Source organism: Capra hircus, chromosome 13 (assembly GCF_001704415.2).
Source record: "Capra hircus breed San Clemente chromosome 13, ASM170441v1, whole genome shotgun sequence".
In the NCBI taxonomy this organism is placed as follows: domain Eukaryota; kingdom Metazoa; phylum Chordata; class Mammalia; order Artiodactyla; family Bovidae; genus Capra; species Capra hircus.
The window spans coordinates 17,344,053-17,371,119 of NC_030820.1; the positions used below are offsets into that span (position 1 = coordinate 17,344,053).

General features: G+C 41.9%; 1 protein-coding gene and 1 pseudogene across 2 annotated transcripts in view; one reads left to right on the forward strand and one right to left on the reverse strand.

Moving 5' to 3' along the window:
- APBB1IP (amyloid beta precursor protein binding family B member 1 interacting protein) overlaps positions 1-27,067 on the reverse strand; it is an 80,341-nt gene that overhangs the window by 40,672 nt on the left and 12,602 nt on the right. The window contains exon 2 of the mRNA XM_018057042.1: positions 1,183-1,254. Coding sequence (XP_017912531.1) covers positions 1,183-1,254 — 72 coding nt within the window. The remainder of the gene's footprint in view (positions 1-1,182; positions 1,255-27,067) is intronic.
- Positions 17,158-18,187, forward strand: LOC102174755 (annotated as a pseudogene). The gene has a single exon (XR_001296372.2). The product of XR_001296372.2 is annotated as a methylsterol monooxygenase 1 pseudogene (transcript).

Genomic DNA, 27,067 nt, shown 5'->3' on the forward strand with positions numbered 1-27,067 from the left:
CAGAGCAAAAATTAGTGAAAGGAAGTGCGCACACACACAAATACTCATTAACCATTTGCTTTTTAAACACTATAATTAGGAAGTATAACATTGCAATTAGGGGAGCCAACTCATTTTTTCTCAGGAGTATATCAGGCTACTTAAAGAAATTATAAACAGTTCTCTATCAAAATATGTATCCATGAATGTGTGATGTAACAGGCTTTGAGTAAAATAGAGAGGGAAAGAAGAGAAAGGAAACTAGTTTTAGGAAGAAACTCCTTTAATCAGTTTTAGCCAAGCAAACCCTGTGACTGGACTCACTTGAGCACAGTAAAGATCAAAACTCAGACAGGCTCTCAGGAAAGGCAGATCCAAGACACTCTGAGGGGTCCCCATCTTATTCTGGAGGTTATAGCAACAATACTCAACTATGAAAATCCCAACCTGACCAAACAGGATAGTCATTCCTCTATGGAGCAGAAGTGAGTGGACAGAGACACACAGACGTTCATCAGACTCTCCCCCTTCACGGGGGGAAAGAGTCCTCAGATCTACAGAAATGAGGCTACCATCCCTCTGGTCTTTAGTCAGGACCCCTTTTCTCTAAGCCTATTGTCTCATCTTTTTTCTCTTCCTTCATAGCGTCTGAACTTCCTTGAATTTCATATAGAATATAAAGTAGATGCTAACTAGCATTGATTTATTTTTCTAAAATAAACATAAAAAATAGGTTAGTCTTCATTTATTTTGTAGAAAACTGTGGGATCCCTGACTTTCTTATTTAGGAATATTGGATGATTCTTATTTCAGTGCTTCATGCAGAAAGTCATTAGCGGATTAGCCTTTACATAAGGTGACTGCCAGGGAAATTGTTCAGTGAGGGTGGTGGTTGCAGAGGGTTTGCTTGGGGAAAATTCCTCCGCTGGCATTGCTAAGTATTTGAACACCATGAGCATGAGAACTGCCATAACAGAATGTGTGTGTGACCCATGTATTCAGTTAACTGAACTCAGAAGGGTACAATCAGGAAAAAAGCTTTATTTCTTTCCCCTACTACAGTTACAGCAGGACTATATAACATTGTCAGTTTCCAGTCTTTAGAAAGATAGCTCTCTTGTCATATTAGAATCAAATTCAGTAACATTGTTTTTTGTGTTTTGTTTTTTTTTTCTAATTTGAAAGGTAAGAAGGAGAATTTACCTGAGTCAGGAGATCCATCTCTCCCAGCAAATTGCTGAACATTTGCTCTATATCTTCGTTTGACTCACCCATCTGAAAAAGGAAGAAATCCAGGTATAAACAATCTAATAAAAGCCTGGTCCTTGGGGATAATTGTCCCATCTCTTTCTTTTCCTCTAAAAGGCCCATCAATCGGCAAGTCGAGAAGAAAAGCTTGTGGAGAGTAAGGTTCATTTTGGCCTGCACGTCCATGCCTGACCTCTCTGCAATTTGCTTGGTCCAAGATTGAGCCGAACTCTAGGGACTGTCTCAGTGACAATGGGACTGTTTTCCCAGACAGAACTAGTCTCCTTGGGGCCAACTGGACAAGTGGGTGACATTCAGGAATTCACAACCACGTAGGACACCGTGATTGGAAAAAGAGAATGCCTCTGGTCATGGGCGATGGCACCAGAGCCACAAAGAACTTCATTTCCACTTGAAAACGAACCCAAAAATGATGTCAGGTGTGAGTAAGCAAATTTACCAAAAAATTCCTTGCTTTACAAGTTTCTATCTGAAACAGCAGTTTTCAGCATGTTTATTTGGAAATATTAGGATGACACACAGTTAGAACTAAAACGGCCACATGATCAAGTGATAAGAGATGGAAGTAAAACGTATTTTACATTATAACCTTTCTCTACCTAAACCAAGCGAAGGAAGTGTCCACAGGAGAAAAAGTACTTCTATAAAGTGTGAGGAGGGACACCCTGGGAGGTATAACTAATTGCTCTGGTCCTGACATTGTTGGTGAGGCTGGATTAGGACATTAGGGGACACGGTCACAAGGCTTAATTAGTAATGTGTCGTTTGGCAATAAAGACTCAACTATTTCACCTGTAAGATGAGGGCTTTGTTGCAGATAATTTCTAAGGGTCGCAAATGCTCTAAAACACCAGAAAATTAGTGCTCATTACAGTTCAGGCTAAGAAGTCTGGTGAATTAGATCAGCATGGATTATTTAAACCAAACAATATGTATGTGTGTGTATGCATGTGTTTGTGTTTCCATCATTTTATATGAAACTTAAATACATACAAAAGTTGAGAAAATAATGTAATTATCTTCATGTACCCATTGTCCAGCTGTAACAATGATCAACTCATGACTGATCTTTTTATGTAGATATCACATATGTAACACTAAAGGTTTGTTTTTTTCTCACGTAACCATAATAATATTATCTGTGCACACACACTTGTGTGTATTTGTATTTAAAATAAATTATTTGAATTGCCACGATACAGAAGCAACCTAAGTGTCTATCAACAGATGAATGGATAAAGAAGCTGTGGTAAATGTACACAGTGGAATATTACTCAGCCATAAAAGGAGTGAAATCTGGCCATTTGCTGCAACACACATGGACTTGGTGGGCATTATGCTAAATGAAATAAGTCAGACAGAGAAAGGCAAATACTGTATGATATCACTTATATGCAGAATCTAAAAAAAGACAACAAATTAGTGGATAAAACAAAAAAGAAGCAGATTCACAGGTGTTGAGACCAAATTAGTGGTTACCAGTGGGGAGAGAGAGGAGGGGAGGGGCAATTTAGGGGTGCAGGGTAAGAGGTACAATTTGGTATGAAGTAAACTACAAGACTATATTGCAAGACACGAGAATATAGCCACTATTTTATAATAGCTATAAATGAGGTATACCCTTTAAAAAGTGTGAATCACTATACTATATACCTGTAACTTACATAATACCATACAGCAACTATACGTCAATAAAAAATATTTGGCTAAAATAGGCAAAGTCAAGGTGGATTCATCTTTCCTTGAATAAATTATCATAAAACTTACAGTTTTCCCTTTACTATAACCTCAGACTAATACTTAAGAATAATACCTTTTCATGTTTAATAGCTTTAGTTAACCAGGATTTAACTAAACCCTCTGTCTCTTTACATGTAGCTAAAAGACCTCAGTCATACTGACTGTGCTTATTTAAAACTGACCTAAATGATTAAAAAATCAGTTCTTGAAAGTACAGAGAGGTAATGATGACAATGATGAAGACACTGTCTAGCACTTAACCTTGTTCTAGGAACTGATCTATAAGCAGGGTTGATATTAACAGTAAACAGCTAGAAAGGCACTGACACTGAGAGATCAGAACGAATGAGGGCTGTAAAACCCATCTGGACCATCAGTGCATAGCTTCCAGACATCCACCCTGCGGACTTCCCTGGAGGCCCAGTGGCTAAGACGTGGCATCGACGGGTCGGAAATACCCACTGAGCCCAAACACCTTAAATTCTCAGACTGTATACACCACCGATACAGAATGGGTAGAGGCATACACACACCACTATATACAAAATAGATAACCAACAAGAGCCTACTGTAGAGCACAGAAACTCTACTCAATATTCTGCAACAGCCTATACGGGAAAAGGATCTGAAAGAGAATGAATACATGTGTAACTGAACCACTCTGCTGTACACCTGAAACTAACGCAACATTGTAAATCAACTATACTCCAATACACAATAAAAATTAAGTTAAAAATTAAAAAAAAACAGAACAGGTTGAGGACATGCCAGGGTGAATCATATACCTAATGTGGAAATAACTCGAAACAGCAGCCCACTCTTGTGACCTCTGCTGACTCCCTCTATGTTCATCAAAGTAGAAAAATCTTCCCCCTGCCCTTTCATTCCTTTTCCCTAGAATCTGTTGATATTGAATTATTTAAAGGAGTTAACATCAAAATTATTCCAAAAATCTTGTTATAAGTAAAGTAGGCTGCTGAAGGGATCACAGTTTAAAAGCGTTATTATCCTTGGTGAAAATCCTGAAACATTTAGTTAAGAGCTATTAATAATGTAAATGTGTATTAATGTGTAAATTCAAACCAGATTACATATTCATCTTCCCTACAAGAAAACCTTGCTTTTGGAATGAACAGAACCAGAGTTCCACGGATGTATACAGTGTCCATACACTCACACACATGCACAAGAAAACAGGGCTGTGTCTATTTGTTATTTCCTGAAGGTCAAAATCAAGAGTAAAAAGAGAGAAAGGAAACACCCAGCCCTGAGCACTCAAAGTGTTGTATGGGTTAACAGCCAAAAGAGACGGGGTGGAGGAGCCTTAGTGAAGCAATGGATTGTGAAACAAGCAGCATGCACAGAGCAACTGGGTGGAATTAACATCTTTTTGTGAGTATGTCATCGCTGAACTCCTCTTGTGTCTTGGGAAGAACAACACATTGTTGATTAAAAACATTTGGAATCATTCTTTATCAGATAGATTTTGCTGTTTTTTTTTCTGGAGGGCGCAGAGAGTTGGATAGGAGTGGGATGGGGTGGTTGAGGCTGTACATTCAGGCTGAAATTCTGCCTTAGTCCCTGAATGATGGTGGCATTTTCCCTAAAGCTCTGTCTTTCTCTAAGGTTCAAACTTCTAAGCCTGTTTTTATCTACAGATAGTTTTTCTTCTCCACATATATATATTTCCTATATAAGCTTTAAATATGCATATTTTTAAAAATCTGCCTGTAAGAGAAAACATGGTGACTCTAGGAGGTGTTAATGCAACTTGAAATGACTGTTTCACAGTATATACATATACCATATCATTATGTCAATGCCTTAGTGTTAGATGTCAGTCAGATGCCCAGAGTGCAGGAAAAAGTGTATCCTGATAGTATTCTAATATATACTCATGTTGTATATTATGTTATATAATATAAATATATTTATATATAACTTATATAACATATATTATGTAAATATATATCTATATATTGCTTAATAGGACATCCGTTTCTATCTATGGCAAAGTTAACCTTGTCTATTTAACTCAGGTTGGACGCAGGTTTCATTGCCACTTGGATGAGAAATCCCAGCCATGATTTTGGACCTGAGTGACTCACCTTAAACAACCCATCCAATATTCCACAAGCTTTTCCATCATTCTTCCCCCTCTGGTGCATTCTCCTCCTATATGCCCTAGCTTGATTACTGGTCATTATCCATCTATTAGTCTAATTTAGAAACCCTGGCATAGTCCCCAGACTCTTCCCATTTTTCCACCCCCATCAGTCCAAACAAAAAAATCCTGTCGGTGGTTCCTGCAGGGAGCTTTCCTTTCCTTCAGCCTCACTGTTGAGACTCTCATCAGCTCATCAAGCCTCCAGGATTCCTTATCAAGTCCCATCACTATCACTTCAAATTTGAAATGGAAATCTGAATGTTTCAATCTCCTGTTCCGTGGCTGATCACGATGAAGTGGGGAGAGTTCAAGTCTAGCCACATCTTTTAAAGTCCTTCGTAATTTGCCCCAACTACTCTTCAGGGTTCAACTCTGACCCATCAGGGTCCTTGACACTGTCTGGACAGGCTTGAAACATTCTCTTTGTCTTGGTACACACCATTCCCTTCAAGCAGCATCCTCCTCTGTCCACTCATCCTCCATACAACCCTGCTGACCATTCAGAATCCAGCTTTCATGGATGTCAGCATACCTCATGGAGAGGCTTCCTGTCCATTGCACTTGGCAACCCTATCAGTAAATCCAGATGCCAACAACCTGGATAAGGTTTTAAACCTCCCTGGGTTAGTTTCCTCATCCGTAAAATGAAGAGATTAACATGTAATTTGTAGGACTGCTGTGACATTCATATTGGTGTGCAACCACGACCACTATTCATTTCCAGAACCTTTTCATCTTCCTCAACTGAAATTTCATACCCATTAAATAGTTCTCCCCATCCCTCCCACCCCCAGCCCCGAATCCTAGGATCCATCACCCTACTTTCTCTGTCTATGCATCTGGCTACTCTAGACATCTCATGTAAATGGACTGAAATATTTGTCCTCAAGATTCACCCTGGTTGTAGCACTATCGTGTACCGTGTACTATCGTGTATCATGCACTATTGTGCAAGTGAAGTGGTGTTTGAGTCTCTAGCTAGATTGCCAGAATTAAACTATAACTATTAACAGAATTCATGAGAAAGAAAGTTGGAAAATCTGAGGTTCTTTCAGTATCAATTTGTTTTGATATTTTTATTATTTTTAAATTTAAAAAACCCAACTGGCTGTGTTTATTTTTTTGAGGGAAAAAAATTCAGCCCACACATTGTTGCTGTTTAGCCATTCTGTCTGACTCTTTTGTGACTGCATGGCCTGTAGCCTGCCTGGCTCCTCTGTCCATGGGATTTCCCAGGCAAGAATACTGGAGCGGGTTGCCATTTCCTTCTCCAGGGGATCTTCCTAACCCAGGGATCGAACCATTTGGTCCATGGATTATTTATCACTGAGCCACCAGGGAAGCCCCAGCCCACATATTACAACTACAGATACAAAAGAGCAGATAATTTTTAAACAATCTGTTGGTGATAGGAATCACACTTGGTATGGAGTGTGTAGTCGTGCAGAATCCAGGTGCTCACAAATGCTGGTGGAGATCGTGAAGTAGCCAGTGTATGGTACAACTGGAAAATAACAGACAATATTGCATTTTACCCAATCCTGCTGGTAGTTTTCTTTTTTCAAAACGCAACGAAAGCCCTCCTCAAGAGGAAGTGGTTCATGGAACAACATAGCCCGTGGTTAAAGGTTCTCGCAATGTGTGGGGGAGGAGGGAGGTAAAACTTCTGTGTAACATAAAACAGGAAGCAGAAACATCTCTAAAATTACACGCAGGATCAAATAACACTCAACAAAGAACTATAAGAAATGTCTTGGGTCGACTTAACTGGCTTTGCACAGTATACTTGAGATCAGTGAAAAAAATGTTTTTTATTGGAGTATAATTGCTTTAAAATGTTGTGTTTCTGCTGTACAACATCATGAATCAGCCATATGTATACATATACCCCTTCCTCTGGAGTCTCCCTCCCAACCCCCACCTCCCACCCCTCTAGGTCATCACAGAGCACCGAACTGAGCTCTCTGGTACACAGCAGCTTCCCACTAGCTAGCTATTCCACACACGGTAGGAGCAGGCAGTGGCAGCCCACTCCAGTACTGTTGCCTGGAAAATCCCACGGATGGAGGAGCCTGGGGGGCTGCAGTCCATGGGGTCACTAAGAGTCGGATACAACTGAGCGACTTCACTTTCACTTTTCCCTTTCATGCACTGGAGAAGGAAATGGCAACCCACTCCAGTGTTCTTGCCTGGAGAATCCCAGGGACCGGGGAGCCTGGTGGGCTGCTGTCTCTGGGGTCGCACAGAGTCGGACACGACTGAAGAGACTTAGCAGCAGTAGTAGCAGCAGTGTGTGTGTGTGTGTGTCTGTGTGTGTGTGTCTGTGTGTGTGTGTCTATGTGTATGTGCACTCCTCTCACAGTTTGTCCCACTTTCCCTTCCCCTTCCCTGCACCCCCATTTCAGTTCTCTATATCTGCATCTCCACTCTTGCCCTGCAAATAGGGTCACCTGTACCATTTTTCTAGATTCCATATCTGCCTTAACATACAGTATTTGTTTTTCTTTCTGACTTCCTTTACTCTGTATGACAGACTCTAGGTTCACCCACTTCACCACAAATGATCCAATCCCATTCCTTTTTATGTTTGAATAATATTCCGTTGTATATATATATCACATCTTCTTTATCCATTCATGGGTGGAAATCAGTGAAAACTTCAAGAACTAGGCCAACAAACAGTTACGAAGTTAACAGGACAATCACTATGGTCTTATGAACAATACAGACCAATACAACAATCAATCACAGAGGAAACTCATGGGGATGTCGCTGAGCGTGTGTATGTATGTCCATGCAAAAGGGACAGCTAAGGCAACAGGAGTCCTTGGTAGGCAGCACTGTGATGGCGAAAGTTTGATGGAAAAAACATTTGTAAATGGAAGAGTGATCATGAAAGGACATATTTTATTTAATAATTAAAAAAAACACCAAAGGGGGGATTTGAAAAAGTCTTCGAATTTGTTGACAATGTAGACACACACACACGTACATAACATGAAATGGATTACTGTATTTTTTAAAAGACATATTTTTAAAAATATTTGTTTTTATTTATTTGGCTGCACTGGGTCTCAGTGATGGCATGCAAACTCTAAGCTGTGGCACGTGGGATCCAGCTCCTGACCAGGGATTGAACCCAGGCCCCCTGCATCGGAAGTGTGGTGTCTTAGTCACTGGATCAGCAGGGAAGCAACAAGAGTATGATTTTTAAATGGACTTCTTTCCAAGTTGTTTTAATTTTGAGTGAATGCAGGGTGGAGTGGGCAGGGTAATAATGTACTCTGCTAAGTCAAGCTCCAGGGAGGTGATAAGTGAGATGGCAGAAAGAGACCCAAAAATATTCAATAGCATCATAATAAGTTAACCACATGTGACATGGGGGAAGGGCAGCTTATATGAATGCAAATTCTCACCTGCCTCTGTCCTATTGACTTTTCTATATCTTTAGAAGACAAGAAGTAGACTAGTGTCCCTTGTATATGCTTGGGCTGAAAAGAGATCTTGAGACTTTCTTAAGTTCCCTTTTTATTCTATTTCGAGCATTTACATACAGTATGGGGAACTGCTTTCATATTTAGGATCTACTGTGGCATTAAACAAAAGTGACAACATAATTTAGGGCTTTTTGAACAGATAAAAATAGAAAAATATATTATTCACTCATTTGTAAATAAGAACAATGGGAACTAATTTTCATACACACAACGCCTACAGATAGTTACATGTATTCACTGTTTCCTACTTCTCCCTGTTTTCTCTCGAATTTACCCTGCTATGGCTGAATGTTTGTGTCCCACCTACCCCGTCCCTGCCACCAAATTCATTGGTTGCAACCCTAATATCCAATGTGACGGTATCTGTAGATGGAGCCTCTGGGAGGAGATTAGGTCATGAGAGTGGAGCCTTCATGTTGGGATTACTGCTTGTATAAGAAGAGAATTGAGGGACTTCCCTGGTAGTCCAGTGGCTAAGACTCTTCGCTCCCCATGCAGGGGGCCTGGGTTCAATCCCTGGTCAGGGAACTAGATCTTACATGCCACAGCTAAGACCTGGTGCAGCCAGATCAATAAAGAGACACAAGAGAGCTTGCTTCTCTCTCTCTCTCAGCCATGTGAAGACGCAGCAAGAAGACGGCTATTGCAAACCAGGAAGAAGACCCTCACCAGACACCGGATCTGCTCATGCCTTGGTCTCTGACTTTCCAGCTTCCAGAACTGTTGAGACATAAACGTCTGTTGCTTAAGCTGCCCAGTCTACGGTATTTTTGTTCTAGCATCTCAAACTGATGAAATGAAGGGCGTTAGTTGCTCAGTTGTGTCTGACTCTTTGCAACACCATGGACTGGGACCTGCCAGGCTTCTCTGTCCACGGAATTCTCCAGGCAAGAATACAGGAGTGGGTAGCCACTCCCTCCTGCAGGGGATCTTCCCAGGGATCAAACCCCGGTCTCCCGCATTGCAGGCATCTTCTTTACCATGAACTTTGTTTCTACCATGTCACCAAACTGTGTCAAGATCACCAACAACCATCACATTTCTAAGTCCAATAGTTAATTCTCAGCCTCTTAAGCAGCATTTAACACCATTCACCGATCACCTTGTTTTGGAAATACTTTCTTCGCTTGGCTTCCATGAAAGCTTTCCTTCCTGCTTTTCCTTCTAACAGAGCCCAACTGAACTTAAAGTTAGTAAAACTTAAGTTTCAGGGATTCCAGGGACTTCCCTGGTGGTCCAGTGGTTTAGAATCCACCTTGCAATACAGGCAACTCAGATTCAATCCCTGGTCTGGGAACTAGGATCCCACACGCTGCAGAGCAGCCAAGCCCATGCACCACAGCGAGGCCTGTGTGCCACAGTGAAGATCCCACGTGCCGCCACTGAGACCTGACGCAGCCAAATAAATCAACTTCTTTTTAAGTTTCAGGGATCCTCACTTACAGGCTCTTTCAAAGACTGCGCTTCTCTTCTGGCACCCAAGCCACAGCATGGAACACTGCTTTCTTGCTGAGAGATCACCCTGGTAGTGGTCTCAGGGCTTGGAGTGGGGCCAGTGGGCTGCCAGCATCACTTCCACCTCACCTGGACTCCAGCAAGAGCTGGACCTAAGGTAAATCTCACAGACTGTGGATGCCATCCTCTATTCCAAGGAGAATATCTGAAGGAAACACTGTTCTGCTCTGTTACTTGCCTGGAGTCACCTTGACCCAGGCTCCATGGCCATCTGACCTTACCCGCGGGGCCAGCTTAGCAGTTGGAAGGGGGCAGGAGCTGTGGGGTCCCAGCTAAACTGGACCAGCTGCTTCTTGAGCCACTGGGAGCCATGGGTACCATGTAGTATCTAGCAAAAGCAAGTGACTCAGTTCTCTGAGATCTCGCTCCTGGGAAAGAAGCACCCCCAGTGGAAGAAACCACAGAGGAAGTTACAGATGAGGCCTGATCATGGAGAGTTATGCGCCTGAAGCAAAACTTTTTCTAAATTACCAGTAACACAATTAATGCTGAGTAACCTAGCTGGAGGAAAGACTAAATTATCTATTTCCACTATAGAAGATTGTATTTCAAATCCATCCTCATATGGAGAGCTAATCAGAGAAGATGCAGTCTAAAATGCAGGAAGACATATGTCAGGCAGTTAGTAATAATAAAATTAAAAATGTGCTTTGGGGATATTATGATATTTGTGGCATGTATGTTCTTTTAATGGAGAAGGAAATGGCAACCCACTCCAGTATTCTTGCCTGGAGAATCCCATGGACAAAGGAGCCTGGTGGGCCTTTGGGGTCGCAAAGAGTCGGACATGACTGAGCAACTAACACACACACGTTCTTTTAAAACTGAAATGCAGTTGACTTACTGTGATATTTCAGGTGTACAACACAGTGATTCAGCTTATACATATATATGTATAGTATATACACGTATCACGTATAATGCACATGTATACGTATTATTTTTCAGGTTATTTTCCATTATAGGTTAAGGTATTTAATATTGTTCCCTGTGCTATACAGTAGGTCCTTGCTGTTTATCTGCTTTATATATAGTAGTGTGTATCTGTTAATCCCAAATTTCTGATTCATCCTCCCCTTCTCCTTTCCCCTTTGGTAACCATGGTTTCTTTATTTTTTTTAATTTTGATATATTTAATTAAAATTTTTTTAAATTGGAGTATAAGTGCTTTAAAATGAAATGAATCAGCCATATGTGTATATATATATATCCCCTCCTACTCCACCCCAGCCCCATCCCACCCCTCTAGGTTACCACAGAGCTGAGCTTCCTGCGCCTTATAGCAGGCTCCAACTAGCTATCTCTTTTACCCATCATGATCAGTCACTCAGACGCGTCTGACTCTGCAACCCCATGAACTCTAACCCACCAGGCGTCTCTGTCCATGGAATTCTCCAGGCAAGAATACTGGAGTGGGTTGCCATTTCCTCCTTCAGATGATCTTCCCGACCCAGGGATTGAACCCGAGTCTCCTGCATCTCCTGCTTGGCAGGGTTCTTTACCGCCAAGCCACCTGGGAAGCCCCTGTTTTACATGTTCAGTTCAGTTCAGTCGTTCAGTCGTGTCCGACTCTTTGCGACCCCATGAATTACAGGACGCCAGGCCTCCCTGTCCATCACCAACTCCCGGAGTTCACTCAGACTCACGTCCATCGAGTCACTGATGCCATCCAGCCATCTCATCCTCTGTTGTCCCCTTCTCCTCCTGCCCCTAATCCCTCCCATCATCACAGTCTTTTCCAGTGAGTCAACTCTTCGCATGAGGTGGCCAAAGTACTGGAGTTTCAGCTTTAGCATCATTCCTTCCAAAGAAATCCCAGGGCTGATCTCCTTCAGAATGGACTGGTTGGATCTCCTTGCAGTCCATGGGACTCTCAAGAGTCTTCTCCAACACCACAGTTCAAAAGCATCAATTCTTCAGTGCTCAGCCTTCTTCACAGTCCAACTCTCACATCCATACATGACCACTGGAAAAACCATAGCCTTGACTAGACAGACCTTAGTGGCAGTGTATAAATGTCAATCCTAATCTCCCAATTCCTCCCACCCTCCCCTTTCTGCCCTGTGACCACATGTCCGTTCCCTACATCTGCGTCTGTATTCCTGCCCTGCAAATAGGTTCATCTGTACCATTTTTCTAGGTTCCACCGTAGGTTTGTTTCCTATGCCTGTGAGTCGATTTCTGGTTTGTAAGTTCATTTGTATCATTTTTTTTTAGATTTGTGGTTAACTACCTTAAAAAATTAGCCATTTGTTGTGATTCCTTTCTCACTCTAAATATTTACTTCCCATTTTAAATTTTATTCATCATTTTGTACTCTATTTTTTTTTAAAGGGAATGTCCTCAAAATGTGTAAGATTCAGGAACCTCACTGGTTCTCCTTTCAGCCTCTCCCATAGCCCCTCCTCATTTCCCAGATCTCCTGGTCTTCCCTCCGGCCTCTGTCTACACTCACTCCGCGCTGATCTCACGCCGTCTTGTGGCTTTAAATACTGCATACAAGCTGCCAAATCCCACTGTGCATCTCCAGCCCGAACTCCTCTCTTATTTCACACATTCAACTACTACTTAGCCCCGCCCCATCCCTCGAGTCTCTGATTTTATCTCCCTTTCTTCTGTTCCCGGGAGCCCCCACCTGCTCTGAGGACTCTGCCGGCCGGCATCTGCATATGTTTTGCTCTTTATCTGAACGCTTGTTTCCTGCTGACCTAAATGGCTTGCTCCCCACAGCCTTTAGGTGGTTGCTTAAAGGTTCCCTCAGTGCTCCCTAACCTCTTTCAAAATCAGCTCTTTACCACAAGCCCACTTCTCCCTGTTCACGTTCTCTTTGGCTTCCCTGGTGGCTCAGACGGTAAAAGCGTCTGCCTACAATGCGGGAGACCCGGGTTCGATCCCTGGTTGGGGAAGATCCTTGGAGAAGGAAATGGCACCCCACTCCAGTATTCTGCCTGGAAAATCCCATGGACAGAGGAGCCTGACAGGCTACAGTCCATGGGGTTGCAAAGAGTCGGACATGACTGAGCAACTTCACTTCACTTCACTTCCACTTATCAACTAGAATGTAAGCTCCGTGAGGGCAGGGATTTGACTGTTTTTGTTTCTTGGGTTCCCAGGAAGCTAAGCAATGCAGAAACACGATAGACACGGAGTGAATACTTGTCACATGAATGAATGAATAAAAAGTGTAAAATGCAATACACTCATTTAAGTTTCATGAGGGCAAGGATTACTTCTGCGTTCCTAGCGCCAAACACAGTGCCTGTCTTGGTCACAGAAGACCTGCAAAAGTCTTCCCTGAATGGCTGAATGGCCTCAAGGGGAAGCAGTGGAGGAGAAACGATGAGGGGGGAGACAGATAAGAAAAGGGAACTGGGGACTTACCTGATGGTCCAGTTGTTAAGACTCTGTGCTTCCACTGCAGGGAGTGAGGTTCAATCCCTAGTCAAGGAACTAACCTCCTGAATGCCACACAGTGTGGCCAAAAATATTTTTAAAAAAGAAAAGAGAAGGGAAACGTTTCTACAGCCACCATAGTGGGTGGTAAGAATGAACAGGAGGGAATTCCCTGGGGGGTCCAAGTGGTTAGGACTCTGAACTTTCATCACCAATGGACCAGGTCTGGGGAACTAAGATCTCATAAGCCTTGAGGTACAGTCAAGAAAAGAGAGAAAAAAAGAGAAGGAAAGGGAAGAAAAAAGATGATGCAATGCTAAGTCAAGCTCCAGGTAGGTGAGAGGTGAGATGCATGAATAAGACCCCAAAACGTTCAACAGAACTTGGAAATAGTAAGTGACAAAAGAGTATTCTTTAATGCTTTCAAAGGTAATACCTTTAAACGGAAAAATCTGGTGGGCACACTTTTAACCAAATAATCAAAGACTTAGGATCATCACTGATGGGACAGCATGACATCACTGCCCCTGTGGTAACGCCTCCCGAACGCGGCATCACCTCTACACTAACGCACCAGAGTGTTTTGCTGGAGTCTAGTCTGGAGGGGTCAATCCAACAAATCTCCACTGAGGGACTTTCTGCAAAACAAACAAAATGACTTGTCTAGACTCTTCGGAGTTGGGGGGGGCAGGGGGAAAGACGTTATTGGGATAATCTGGAAAATGTGAATATGAACTGTGTATCAAAAATGATTAAATCAATTAAATTTCCTGGGTGTGATAACTGTGGTTTGTGTTTGAGAAGGTCTTTGCTCTTAAGAGATAAATGGTGAAAAACATAAAGCACATACCGTAAAATGTAAACAATGAGTGAATCTTGGTGATGGGAATACGGCTGTCTGTTGCACTATTCTTACTTTTTTGTTGTTGTTGAAGTATTGAAACTTTTCAAGAGAAAAAGTTGAGGAGGAGGGAAAGAACCAAACTCTTTTAAGTCCGGTGGATCTGAATTTTAAAAAGCAAAGCAGGGACTTCCCTGGTGGGACAGAGAAGAATCCGCCTGCCAAGGCAGGGGACACAGGTTCAATCCCTGGTCTGGGAAGGTTCCACATGGCTTGGAGCAACTAAAGCCCACGTGCCACAACTACTGAGCCCAACTACTCCGACTATTAAAGCCCGTGTGCCCAGAGCCTGTGCTGCACAAGAGAAACCGCTGCAATGAGAAGCCTGCGCACTGCAATGAAGAGCAGCCCCAGCTCACTGCAGCAAGAGAAAGCCTGTGCGCAGCCACAAAGACCCAGAGCAATGAAAAGATAAACTAAATAAATAAATAGAATGGTACTCCTTAAAAAAAAAAAAAAGCCAAGCCGAAAAAAAGAGAGAGAGAGAAAGAGGAACAAGGAGAGAATGAAATGTGAGATGCTGGCAAAGACAATACAAAAGAAAAAAAAAAATCTATCCTGAGCAGAGCTGATTTGTTATCTCATTGAATTATCATAAAACCCTGTGGGGATGGATAACTCTACTTGCTCCCATCTTCACAGATGAAGAGCTTGTGCTTAGGAGTTTGAGTGACAGGCCCGAGATCACACAGGACAGGACTCAAACTCAAGTCCTGTCTCTTCCATCGGGCTGCTTGCTCCTGCCTTATGCAGAAAATAAGCCACACAGTCAGAAAGTCACAGCATGGGAGATGTAGTGAAAGAAAAACGTAGGTGCAAAGTACACTTGGACACTCGCAGCGCATTGCCTAGAGGTGACACATGGTCACAGGCACCAAGGAAATGTAAGAGGAGAAAAAGGCACATGTGGCATAGGAAGCCAAACTGAAGCAGGATTTCACGCAGTAACATCTCAGCTCAAAGGGAGGCTCTTTCACATCAGAGCTTTTAAAGACTCCAGAATGGGGTTTTGTCTTCATAGACATGACTGTGGGTGCTGTCACAGCATCTCCCTGCTCCGCTATGCTAAGCTAGGGTCCCTATCTGGCCATGGTCCTGACTTCCACCCCTTAGGATAGGTAGAAAGGGAGGGGCCGCCTGGGACTTAACGCTGTGCGCAACAAACAGGTGGAAACAGAAATTGTCTGCTAATCACAAGATTTTGATGCATGATTTTAAAACAATAATATTCCCTTCTTCCAACTCTTAGTTGAAAGTGGAAAAGGATGAAGGGAAAGAGCTCAAAACACTTTGGCTTCAATTTCTCATTTTTGCTTTGGCTGTGAAGACCAGCGTGTTCTAGCGCAAGGAGGAGTTCCCTGAGCGATTGCTGAAATTCTTAAATATCCAAGCATGAGAATATTAGTGTCAGATGGCTTTTTAATTTGCAGGAGAGCAGAGGGGATATTTCCTAAAGATTCCTAAGAATGAAGAGTCGTGACCTAGGCCATCACTGGAGTAAAAAGAACCAGACATGTCCCCTGAGATGCGTGGAATAGTCCCCAGCAGAACACATGTTCCAGGCTTTGCTCAGAAAGCAGGAAACAGCTCCTCGGGGCTGAATCTGCCACAACACTCTGAGACTGGTTGGCCAGCTTTGTGAGTTGTTTCTTACAGCGAAATAGACACGCAGGTTACTGTACACCGTAAAAAAAATCACTGAAACCAAAAGAAAAACTAAAGGCAACTTATTTCCTCAACTCAAAAACATATGTTGACATTCAAATACTTCTGAAGCCATGATTCCTACCGTCGAGTATGAAATCTGGCTACCACCAGTAGGAATCAGCTATGACATAGTATTCCTTAACCACACACGTGTCAACTGAGTGGAACAGAAAAGGTGTCTTTTTATCTTATCGTCATATTATTTGTTATCTCCATTGGTAGTAGAAGACACACTTCATTTAAAAAGTTATCAAGGATTCCCGTGCTGGTCCAGCGCTTAAGAATCCACACTTCCATTTTGAGTTCATTTTTGTGTATGGTGTTAGGAAGTGTTCTAGTTTCATTCTTTTACATGTAGCTGTCCAGTTTTCCCAGCACGACTTATTGAAGAGGCTGTTTTTTTTCTCCGCTGTATGTTCTTGTCTCCTTTGTCAAAGATAAGGTGCCCGTATGTGTGTGGGTTTATGTCTGGGCTTTCTATCTTGCTCCACTGGTCTTTATTTCTGTTTTTGTGCCAGTATCATTCTGTCTTGATACTGTAGCAATTTGAGTCTGTTCTAGAGAGGTGGATGAAGCTAGAACCTGTTATACAGAGTGAAGTTAAGTCAGAAAGATGTTGGAAAACCAACATCGTATATTAACGCATGTATATGGAATCTAGAAAAACAGTATTAATGAACCTATTTGCAGGGAAGGGATGCAGATGCAGAGAACAGACTTCTGGACACAGTGGGGGAAGGAAAAAGCGTGACAGAGAAAGCAGCATCAACACAGGTACCCCACCACGTATGAAGTCGACAGCTGGTGAGAAGCTGCTATGCAACACACGGAGCTCAGCTTGGCGCTCTGTGTTGGCCCAGAAGGGTGGGATGCCGGAGGGAAGGAAAGCTGATTTGCACTGTCATAGGGCAGAAACCAACACAACATTGTAAAGCAATTTTCTTCCAAATAAAAAATAAATTAAAAAAAAAAAAAGAATTGAGTGGCAGCGCCTAGCACAGCTCTGGAGGTGGCGGCTGCAGACTGGGTGGCACGCAAGAATAATAAGGCTGTCTGCAAAGATTTGAAAAATGGCAACAAATGAAAGTATCAGCGTCTTCAGTTCAGCATCCTTGGCTGTGGAATATGTAGATTCACTTTTGCCTGAGAATCCTCTGCAGGAACCATTTTAAAATGCTTGGAACTATATGTTGAATAATTATACAAAGTTCCAGATTGCAATGTGGGGATCTCTCATAGTTCACGAGGTCCTTTATTTCTTGTTCTGTTTACCTGGATCTTTGTTTCAATTTATACCTTACATGAAAAAGTACAAAATTCAAAAGGATAAACCAGAAACATGGGAAAACCAATGGAAACGTTTTAAAGTGCTTCTCTTTAATCACTTTTGTATCCAGCTCCCGTTGACGTGCGGAACTTATTTTACAGAGTATTTCAGTATTCCCTATGATTGGGGAACAATGCCAAGATGGTACATGCTTTTGGCAAGATGTTTTGGCTGTGCAGTGATCGAGGATACTTGGCACTACTTCTTGCATAGGCTTTTACATAACAAAAGAATATATAAACATATTCATAAAATTCATCATGAGATTCAGGCTCCATTTAGAATGGAAGCTGAATATGCACATCCTCTGGAAACCATAATTCTTAGAACTGGATTTTTCATTGGAATCATACATTTATGTGATCATGTTATTCTTCTTTGGGCCTGGGTGACTGTTCGTTTGATAGAGACTGTTGATGTCCATAGTGGTTATGACATTCCTCTCAGCCCTTTCAATCTCAGTCCTTTCTATGCTGGTTCTCAGCATCACAATTTGAACCACATGAACTTCATTGGAAACTATGCTTCAACATTTACACGGTGGGACAGAATTTTTGGAACAGACTCTCAATTTAATGCCTACAATGAGAAGATGAAGAAAGTAAAAGACTGAATAAGCATCTCATATAAACCTTCCGGAAAATATGCATTTCTTGAATTGAAGCTAGTAGCTAACATTGCTTCTGGGGAGCAGAAATATACAGATGACTTGGCCACTAAGTGATTAAAAAGAATATCAACAACTTTTAATTAATTTCCTAGTGGGAGCTTTCATATATTTAAATACAGTTTTCCTGAGGAAGTTTTAAGGGCCTTGTTGCTAATCTTACAAAAAGGATTTAAGCAATGGAAGGAGTATTAATTGAAGTCTTTCCCCCAACATTGCGCCATAGGACTGAAGCCAAAATTGGTCTTTAAACCTTTTAAATATATAGTGGCCATTTCAGGAACTCTTGGTAGTGGTGTTGGCCTCCTATTGAACTTTAAATACCTTTTTGGAATTTGTATAAAAACCAAGTGCCATGGATTGAACCATACCAGTCTGTACAGTATGAGTGAGTGCCGAATCCAGAACAGCCAGTGCCAGGAATTTCTTCTTATTTGGAGCTGACCAGTTTGAAGTGACTCTTTGGGAAGTCCCTTTTGATTACAATGTACCACTGTTATCTATAAATTAAGGCATTTATGAATTGATGTAAGACTATTTCAGTCTAGAGGTTTTCAGGTTACTTGAACTTTTTTAAAATAGAGCTTTATTTCTGCTATTTACCCTTTCATTTTTGTATATCAAGTTTTCTTTGCACTTAAAGCAGTGTCCTGAAACTGTGTACTGGCTTGCTGTATTTGCACTTGGAGCTATTGAAATAAATGAGATTTTGTTTGATTATTCCGTTTCCAATTAAAAAAAAAAATCCACACTTCCATTGCACTGGGTTCAATCTCTGGTTGGGAAACTAAGATCCTGCCTGCCGCACAACCAAAAAATAAATAAATAAAAATACAATTAAAAATAAATAAAAATCTTTAAAAAAATTCACAGTGATGCAGCACTGAAATGTAAAATTAAGGTCTGGTGAAGACTGACATTCATAGACCAGGACATGCAATTCATGGCAGCAGAAATTACTAGAGTGCTCAGGCTGTAATTTTCAAAATCAAAAGAGATGGATTTCACAGATTTATGTATCATGAAGAATTATCATTTAGGTACCAAAGGCCTACCTATTAAACACTTGTAATTGGAAATCAAAAGTTGTTTCACTTCCAAAAATATTTAAGACAATAAAGAAAACTAAATCTTTGTATTTAAGCAAATAAGAAATATTTTAAAATTCATGACTTTTTTCAGTTCGGTCGCTCAGTTCTGTCTGACTCTTTGAGACCCCATGGAATGCAGCACACCAGGCCTCCCTGTCCATCACCAACACCTGGAGTTTACTCAAACTCATGTCCATTTAGTCGGTGATGCCATCCAACCATCTCATCCTCTGTCGTCCCCTTTTCCTCCTGCCTTCAATCTTTCCCAGCATCAGGGTCTTTTCACATGAGTCAGTTCTTCACATCACGTGGCCAAAGTATTGGAGTTTCAGCTTCAGCATCAGTCCTTCCAATGAATATTCAGGACTGATTTTCTTTAGGATGGACTGACTCTTTTGGATGAGCCTAAAAATTACACTGTGAACTCTAAAGGTTGAAAGGAACGGGCTTGGCTAAATGTCTGGCATGCTCAGCCTGTCTTAGAATCTTAAGATTCTCAATGTGAAGAGGTAAAGGCTCACATTTTATTTGTAATACCAAGAAGAAACAATATGAAATTCTACAAGCAACTGTAGGCTGTTATGTCCTAAAATGTCGCTGAACATTCGATGCAGTGTCTTCCACCTCCAGAAAGAAATTGTTCAGGAACTGATCAATGAAATAGGATAACGATGCTGAATGTTCTCAAGATGAGAAGTGAACAATGACCTTTGGCTTTAACCACATAAAGTCACTAGTTATCTCTGGAGAAGCGTTGAGGGCGGAAACCAAAAGGAGCCCCTTCAGAAGGGAGTGGGGAAGAGAGATAAGACAAGACAACCTATCTGAGAAGGTGAGTCCATTTGGTCAGTAGCAATTATAACATGCATTTCTGTCTGTCACTCACAGTTCTTCCAATGTCATGGCTCCAAACATCTTTCTTTTAAACTGAAATTTTATTTTTATCTACTTATTTTTTTCTTTCAGCTGCACCACATAGCATGTGAGATCTTAGTTCCCCAACCAGGGCTCGAACCCACGGCCCCTGCAATGGAAGTATGAAGTCTTAACCACCGGACCCCCAAGGAAGTCCCCCACAGATGTGCTGTGCCATCATTTAACCACTTCTCTATTGCTGGAAATGGATTATTTGTCCTTCTTTTCAAGAAATAATGTTACAAGCCAGATGTTTTCCTTTGCTGAAAAATTATATGCAGCAAGGCTTAAGGATAAAACTGGAAATATCAATTAATTCTTGTTGCCTTTCTGTGGGGTGAGAAAATCTCTGGTTTTGGGTCTTGGTCAGTATTTTGCACCTGGCACCAAAACCCCAAAGGACTGGGGCTGTTGGTTAAAAATAACAGTCAAGGGTGGTAAACTCTGCATTAATGAGCTCAAGCAGCCTGTGTCCCCACCATGGCCTGGCCGTCTCTCTATTTTCAAGTATTTATGGCCATTTCTGTGAGCGCGTGTGTCCAAAACATGATATACAAGTGCCATGGAAAAGATATTAGAAAAATCTGAGGTGCATTTAAGAGTTTTCAGCGGCAACCCAGTTCTAATTGTTCTTCTATAAATTTTACTAAAACTTTTTAGTAAATTCTAATGTATTTTACTAAAATTTTAGTAAACGAGTAAATTTTTAGTAAATTTTAAAATTAGTAAATTTTCTTTTTCCTCAAAGATGCACTGACAATGTTTTCTACTCTATTTTGAAGTTAGAACTGAATTTAGAACTATTTTCAAGATAGGAACTGAATTCTTACTCCCACACATTCACAATGATTCATCCCTTAAAAAAAAAAGCAAAAAACATCTATTAACAATATTTTTCTCTCAAATCATCTTCCATAAGTAGTTGGGGTACGGGGGTGTGTGTGTGGGGGGGGGCGCTGCTATTTTGCTCACATTTGCTTTGAGACACATGGGCCCACCCACGGCTGAGGCTAGGGGACCACTGAGCCAGCTGGGGCAGACAAGACCCTTCCCCAGGGACAGAGTAGAGTCTAGAACTCAGAGACAAAACCCAGCACTGTCACTTATTGGCTAGGTAACCTTGGGCAAGTTACTTAAACTTGTCGGCACTTTAGTTTTCTCATTTTCGAAAGGTGTGATAACTAGCTGCCTTGTGGAGTCCAGGTGAGAGTCTATAAATGAACGCATGTACAGTCTGTACAACAGGCCTGGCTGAGCTCTGCGCACTCAGTACCATAAGCAACTGGAACTGAAGCCTTCTTTCGCCTCTGAAAGGCCTGGAAGGCTGAAGACATTCCGATAATAATCCTTTAGAAGCTGGCATTATTTTTCCTATTTTACAAAGTTTAAGCAACTTATCCTAGATCAGAAAATTAGTTAGCTGCAATAGTATGAAATCACTGATTACTTAAAGTAAGTGCCACTTTGAATCACTGCCTTAGATCCTTATTTAGCATCTTATTAGCAGCTTAGGGTTTGAAGAGCAAGATTTTAGGCGAATGCAGTAGCTTTGGTGCTTGAGACTCAGCTTAAATGTCACCTCCTCAAAGAAAAGCAGTCCCCCTCAAGATCTCCACCAAAGCATATTGGATGCTCCAATGCTCAAGGATACGGGCTGATCGGATATTCTGATCACGGTCGTGGAGACAAGGGTGACGGTAGGCAGTGCATGTCACACTGTTCCAGCCAACAGTCTCCTGACCAGGAGCCTAATGCTCAGCCCATCCTTTCCCCACCAGGAAAACCAACTGGCTCCACAGGCATTCTTGGTTGTAACTGGCAGGGGAGGGAAAGTCATGAATGGAAAGAAAAGAGAGAGTGTTTTAAAATATATACATATCTTTTTTTTTTTTTACAACAGCCTCTTTAAAGATTCTTTTTTTAGTTAGAATATTGTTCATTTACAATGTTGTGTGAGTCTTAAGTGTACAGCAAACTGGTTCAGTTATACATATATAAATAATTTTTCAGATTCTTTCCCATATAGGTTACTACAGAGTATTGAGCATAGTTCCCTGTGCTAATACAGTAGGACCTAAATAGACATTTCTCCAAAGAAGACACAAAGATGGCCAACAGGCACATGAAAAGATGCTCAATATCGCTATTAGACAAAAAGTGAAAGAGAAACCGTTAGTCGCTCAGTCATGTCCAATGCTTTGCAGTCCCATAGACTGTAGCCTGTCAAGTTCCTCTGTCCATGGAATTCTCCAGGCAAGAATACTGAAGTGGGTAGCCATTCCTTTCTCCAGAGGATCTTCCCAACCCAGGGATCAAGCCCAGGTCTCCTGCATTGCAAGCAGATTCTTTACCATCTGAGTCACCAGGGAAATGAAAATCAAAACTACAAATCCAAACAGTCAGGATGGCCATCATTAAAAAGTCCACAAATAATAAATACTATAGAGGGTATGGAGAAAAAGGAACCCTCCTTCACTGTTGGTGGAAATATAAACTGGTGCAGCCTCTATGGTTATCAGTATGTGCATGCGTGCAAGTCGCTTCAGTAGCATCTGCCTCTATGCAACACTATGGACTGTAGCCCACCAGGCTTTGGGGATTCTCCAGGCAAGGATACTGGAGAGGACTGCCATGTCCCCTCCAGGGGATCGTCCCAACCCAGGGATTGAACACATGTCCTTTGCCTCTCCTGCGCTGGCAGCTGGGTTCTTTACCACTAGCACCACCTGGGAAGCCCACAGATATCAGTATGGAGGCTCCTTAAAAAAATAAACCTAGAGTTACTGTATAATCCTGCAATCCCACTCCCAGGCATATATCCAGAGAGAATTCTAATTTAAAAATACACATGCACACCCCAACATTAATAGCTGCACTATTTACAACAGCCAAGATACGGAAGCAACCTAAATGTCTATGATGTGGTATGTATGTATGTATTTATGTAGGTATCTATATACACACATACACATGATGGAATATTACTCAGCCAAAAAAGAATGAAATAATGCCATCTGCAGCATGGCAACCCACTCCAGTGTTCTTGCCTGGAGGATCCCAGGGACGGGGGAGCCTGGGGGGCTGTCGTCTCTGGAGTTGCACAGAATCGGACACGACTGAAGCGACTTAGCAGCAGCAGCAGAGCTGATCATATTAAGTGAATTAAGTCAGATGAAGACAAATATCATATAATAGCACTTATTTGTGGAATCCAAAAAAAGAACACAAATGGACTTACTTAAAAAACAGAAACAGATTTACAGACATAGAAAATAAACTTTTGGTTAGCAAAGCGGATAGCAGGGCAGGGACTAGGAGAGATATAAATTGGAAGTTTGGGATTAACATATACACACCACGATATACAAAACAGGCAAAAAACAAAAAGTAAACAGACTATCTTTTGTTCCCCTAAAGGAAACCAAGAACACAGGTCTGCTTTATGGGGCCATTAAGTAGTTGCTGTTATAATAATCATATTTCTTACTCTCTTAGGTCGGGATGACCTAGAGAAATGGGTGATACAAAGACAAATATACCCGGAGACCACTTGTTTATTTTCATATGAACTCATTTAACTACACAGCGATAGGTCATAGCTTTAGACCATGATTCTTTACTTCTTAATTCATTCATTATCTCAAGAAGCAATAATGGGATGCAAGCTCTCTGCCAGACTTTATGGTAATGCTAGAATCCATACCTTGACTATTTGGTGAATGGATGAATAAAGTTCAAAGTCTAAACAGGATGGCAGAGGTGAAAATAATTTAACACCATGTAACAATAATTTAAGGGCTCCCCCTCAGGAGTAAAGAATTCACCTGCAATGGAAGAGCCACAGGCGATGCAGGTTCGATCCCTGGGTAGGGAAGACCCCCTGAAGTATGAGATGGCAACCCGCTCCAGTAGTCTTGCCTAGAGAATCCCGTGGACAGAGGAGCCTGGAGGGCTACAGTCCACAGAGCTACAGTCAAACGCAACTGAGTGACGGAGCACACACAAAGAATAATATGAAAGATATAAAATAATAAGGGATCAGAGAAGAGAGATCACTCACTCTCTAGGGGTGAGAAGTTGTTCTCTGCAGCCTGAGACGATGGTGGGATGCACAGCAGCTAAGAGCATGGGCCAGCACTTGGGATTCTGGAGGACCTGGGGTTCAGCCCTGCCCTCATTGTGGTAAGACCTGGGGTTCAGCCCTACCCTCATTGTGGTAAAATGTTGAGAAACTTGGCCTGTTATTAACAGTGTTGGTTTCTCAATCTATTAAACAAGGATATTTCACTGAATTTTTGTGAAGATTAAATAAGATAACACCAAATGCCTCATACATGTGAGATGCTCAGGAAGTGCTAAGAGTGATTGCATCACCATTGCCCTTGTTGAGTCGGTACATATATCCTATGAGAAGAATGCCAGACTCTGGAAGCACATGGTGGGTTGTCAGAGTTGGGAAATCTCGTGAGGTCCAAGCTAATCTTTTTGGATTTGAATCTGCACTTTCTTTGCAGCCTGCCTGCTGCCCTCTTAGTCTCTCAGTCGTGCCTGACTCTTTGCGACCCTGTGGACTGTAGCCCTCCAAGCTCCTCTGTCCATGGGATTTTTCAGGCAAGAATACTGGAGTCCGTTGCCATCTCCTCCTCCGGGGGATCTTCCTGAATTAGGGATCAAACCCAAGTCTCCTTCACTGCAGGTGGATTCCTTACTGCTGAGCCATCAGGGAAGCCCCTTTTTTTGCAACAGTGGTTCTCACAGTGTGAGTCTCAGACCAACAGCCACTGCATCACCCAGATACTTGGAAATGCAAATTCTTCAGCCCCACTTCAAAATTATTGAATCAGAAACTCTGGGGGTGAGGACTAACAATATGTATTTTAAAAGGCCTCCCACATGATTTGTTTGCATGCTAAAGTTTGAGAACCTCTGGTTTACCAATAGGTGGAAAAATTTTTTTTAAAGTGTGGGAAGTGGGAGGGAGGTTCAAGAGGGAGGGGACATGTATATACCAATGGCTGATTCATGTTGATGTATGGCAGAAACCAACACAATATTGTAATTATCTACAATTAAAAACAAATAAAAAATGTTATAGGCAAGTACAGGGTGTATGAAGATTATGAGAATCAAAAGTTTTAGCCAAGACAAAAATGGCTTGAGCTTTACATTAAATGCAAGGAAAGAAGGCACTCACCATATGTCATGCCCTGTATTATTTCTGTGTTGAAAATGCATAAAAAACTGTCTATTTACTGTTTAAAGGTACAGAATGAGGGAATTCCCTGGTGGTCAAGTGGTTTAGACTGCGCTATCACTGCCCAAGGGCCCAGGTGCAATCCCTGGTTGGGGAACTAAGTTCTCACAGGCTTTGTGGCATGGCTAAAAAAAAGATTAAAAAAAACACAACCAGTATGGAACGAAAAAGAACCAGGTTATATATTGGATCTAACCTGGTTAGATACTGGAAAATCCAGCTTATTTCTATCACTAATGTTCCTTTCCTGGGCAACGTGTAACCTCTTGAGGAAAATGTTCTCTCAATCGCTATGGGACTTGGAAGCACTTCCTTTCCTTATTCATACGGAAGAAGCAGATTCACAGTGTAAAGATGGTAATGACGATGATGGTTTTAAATAAGGCATCCCGTTCTTTGATGTGGGGTCTCTGTCCTCTCCCCTTGACTCTGAGCAGTCTCTGACTGCTATGACAGATGCAGTATTAAGGAAGTGACGCTCTGTGTGCAGGGCAGGCCAGGAGAGGCCATCCACAAGGTCGCTTACAACTCCCTCCATACACTCCCTGTGCAAGCCCAGCTGTCACCCCGTGAGAAGCCAGAGCCACCTGGAGGGGCTACAGGAGACACTCTGGTTATCGGTCCCGGCCCAGCTCAGGGGCCAGGCTGGTGAGTGAAAAATCCTCCAGGTAAGCCCAGTCTCCAGCAGTTTGCACCACCTCCAGCTGTTCCAGTATCCCCAGATGAGGTCACAGACATCACACGGAGCTGAGGCCAGCTAGCCCTGTGGTGGTGAGTCCTGACCCACACAATCCTTGATCACAATAAAACTGTCTGTTGGCAGCACTGAGTTTGGGGTGTTATGCAGCTGTTGGTAGTGGAGCAAATGATCAGTGCAGCTACCACTCCAGGGTACCTTCTACAACTCCAGCATGGTCCTATGCTCTTATGCTAGATTCTGCCTCATTGCACCTGCTCTGCAAAATATGTTAGTCCCATCTGCAAGTGAAGAAACGCAGGCTGTGAGCAGAAAAGTGTCATGCAAAGGAACACGTGGTAAACGACTATTTATGTCAATATTCAGTGCATTAAAAAAAAGCCAAAATGTCAGTATTTATCCAAAAATAATAATGAGAAAATGGCGAAAATTGTGGTGGTCATTTTGTAATGAATAGAAAGATCAAATCACTATGTTGTGCACCAAGAACTAACACCGTGGTTGTAGGTCAACTATACTTCAAAAACAAAGAAATTCATAGAAGGATGTTAGATTTGTGGTTACTGGGGCTTGGGGTGGGGATTGGAAGAAGGTGATCAAAAGGTACGAACTTCTGCTTATAAGATAAACAGGCACTAGGGATGTAGTGTACATCACGATGCATGTAATTAACACTGTATGTTATATATGCAGGATGTTAAGAGAGTAAGTCCTAAGAGTTGTCATCACAAGGAAAAAAAATTTATTACTTAGATTTTATATATATATGAGATGATGGATATTCACCAAACTTATTGTGGTAATTGTTCCAAGATCTACGTAATTCAAATCACTTAAATACGCTGATAGGGGCTTCCCTGGTGGCTCATTTGCGAAGAATCCGCCTGCCAAGGCAGGAGACACAGTTTCTAACCCTGATCCGAGAAGATCCCACAACTAAGTCCATGC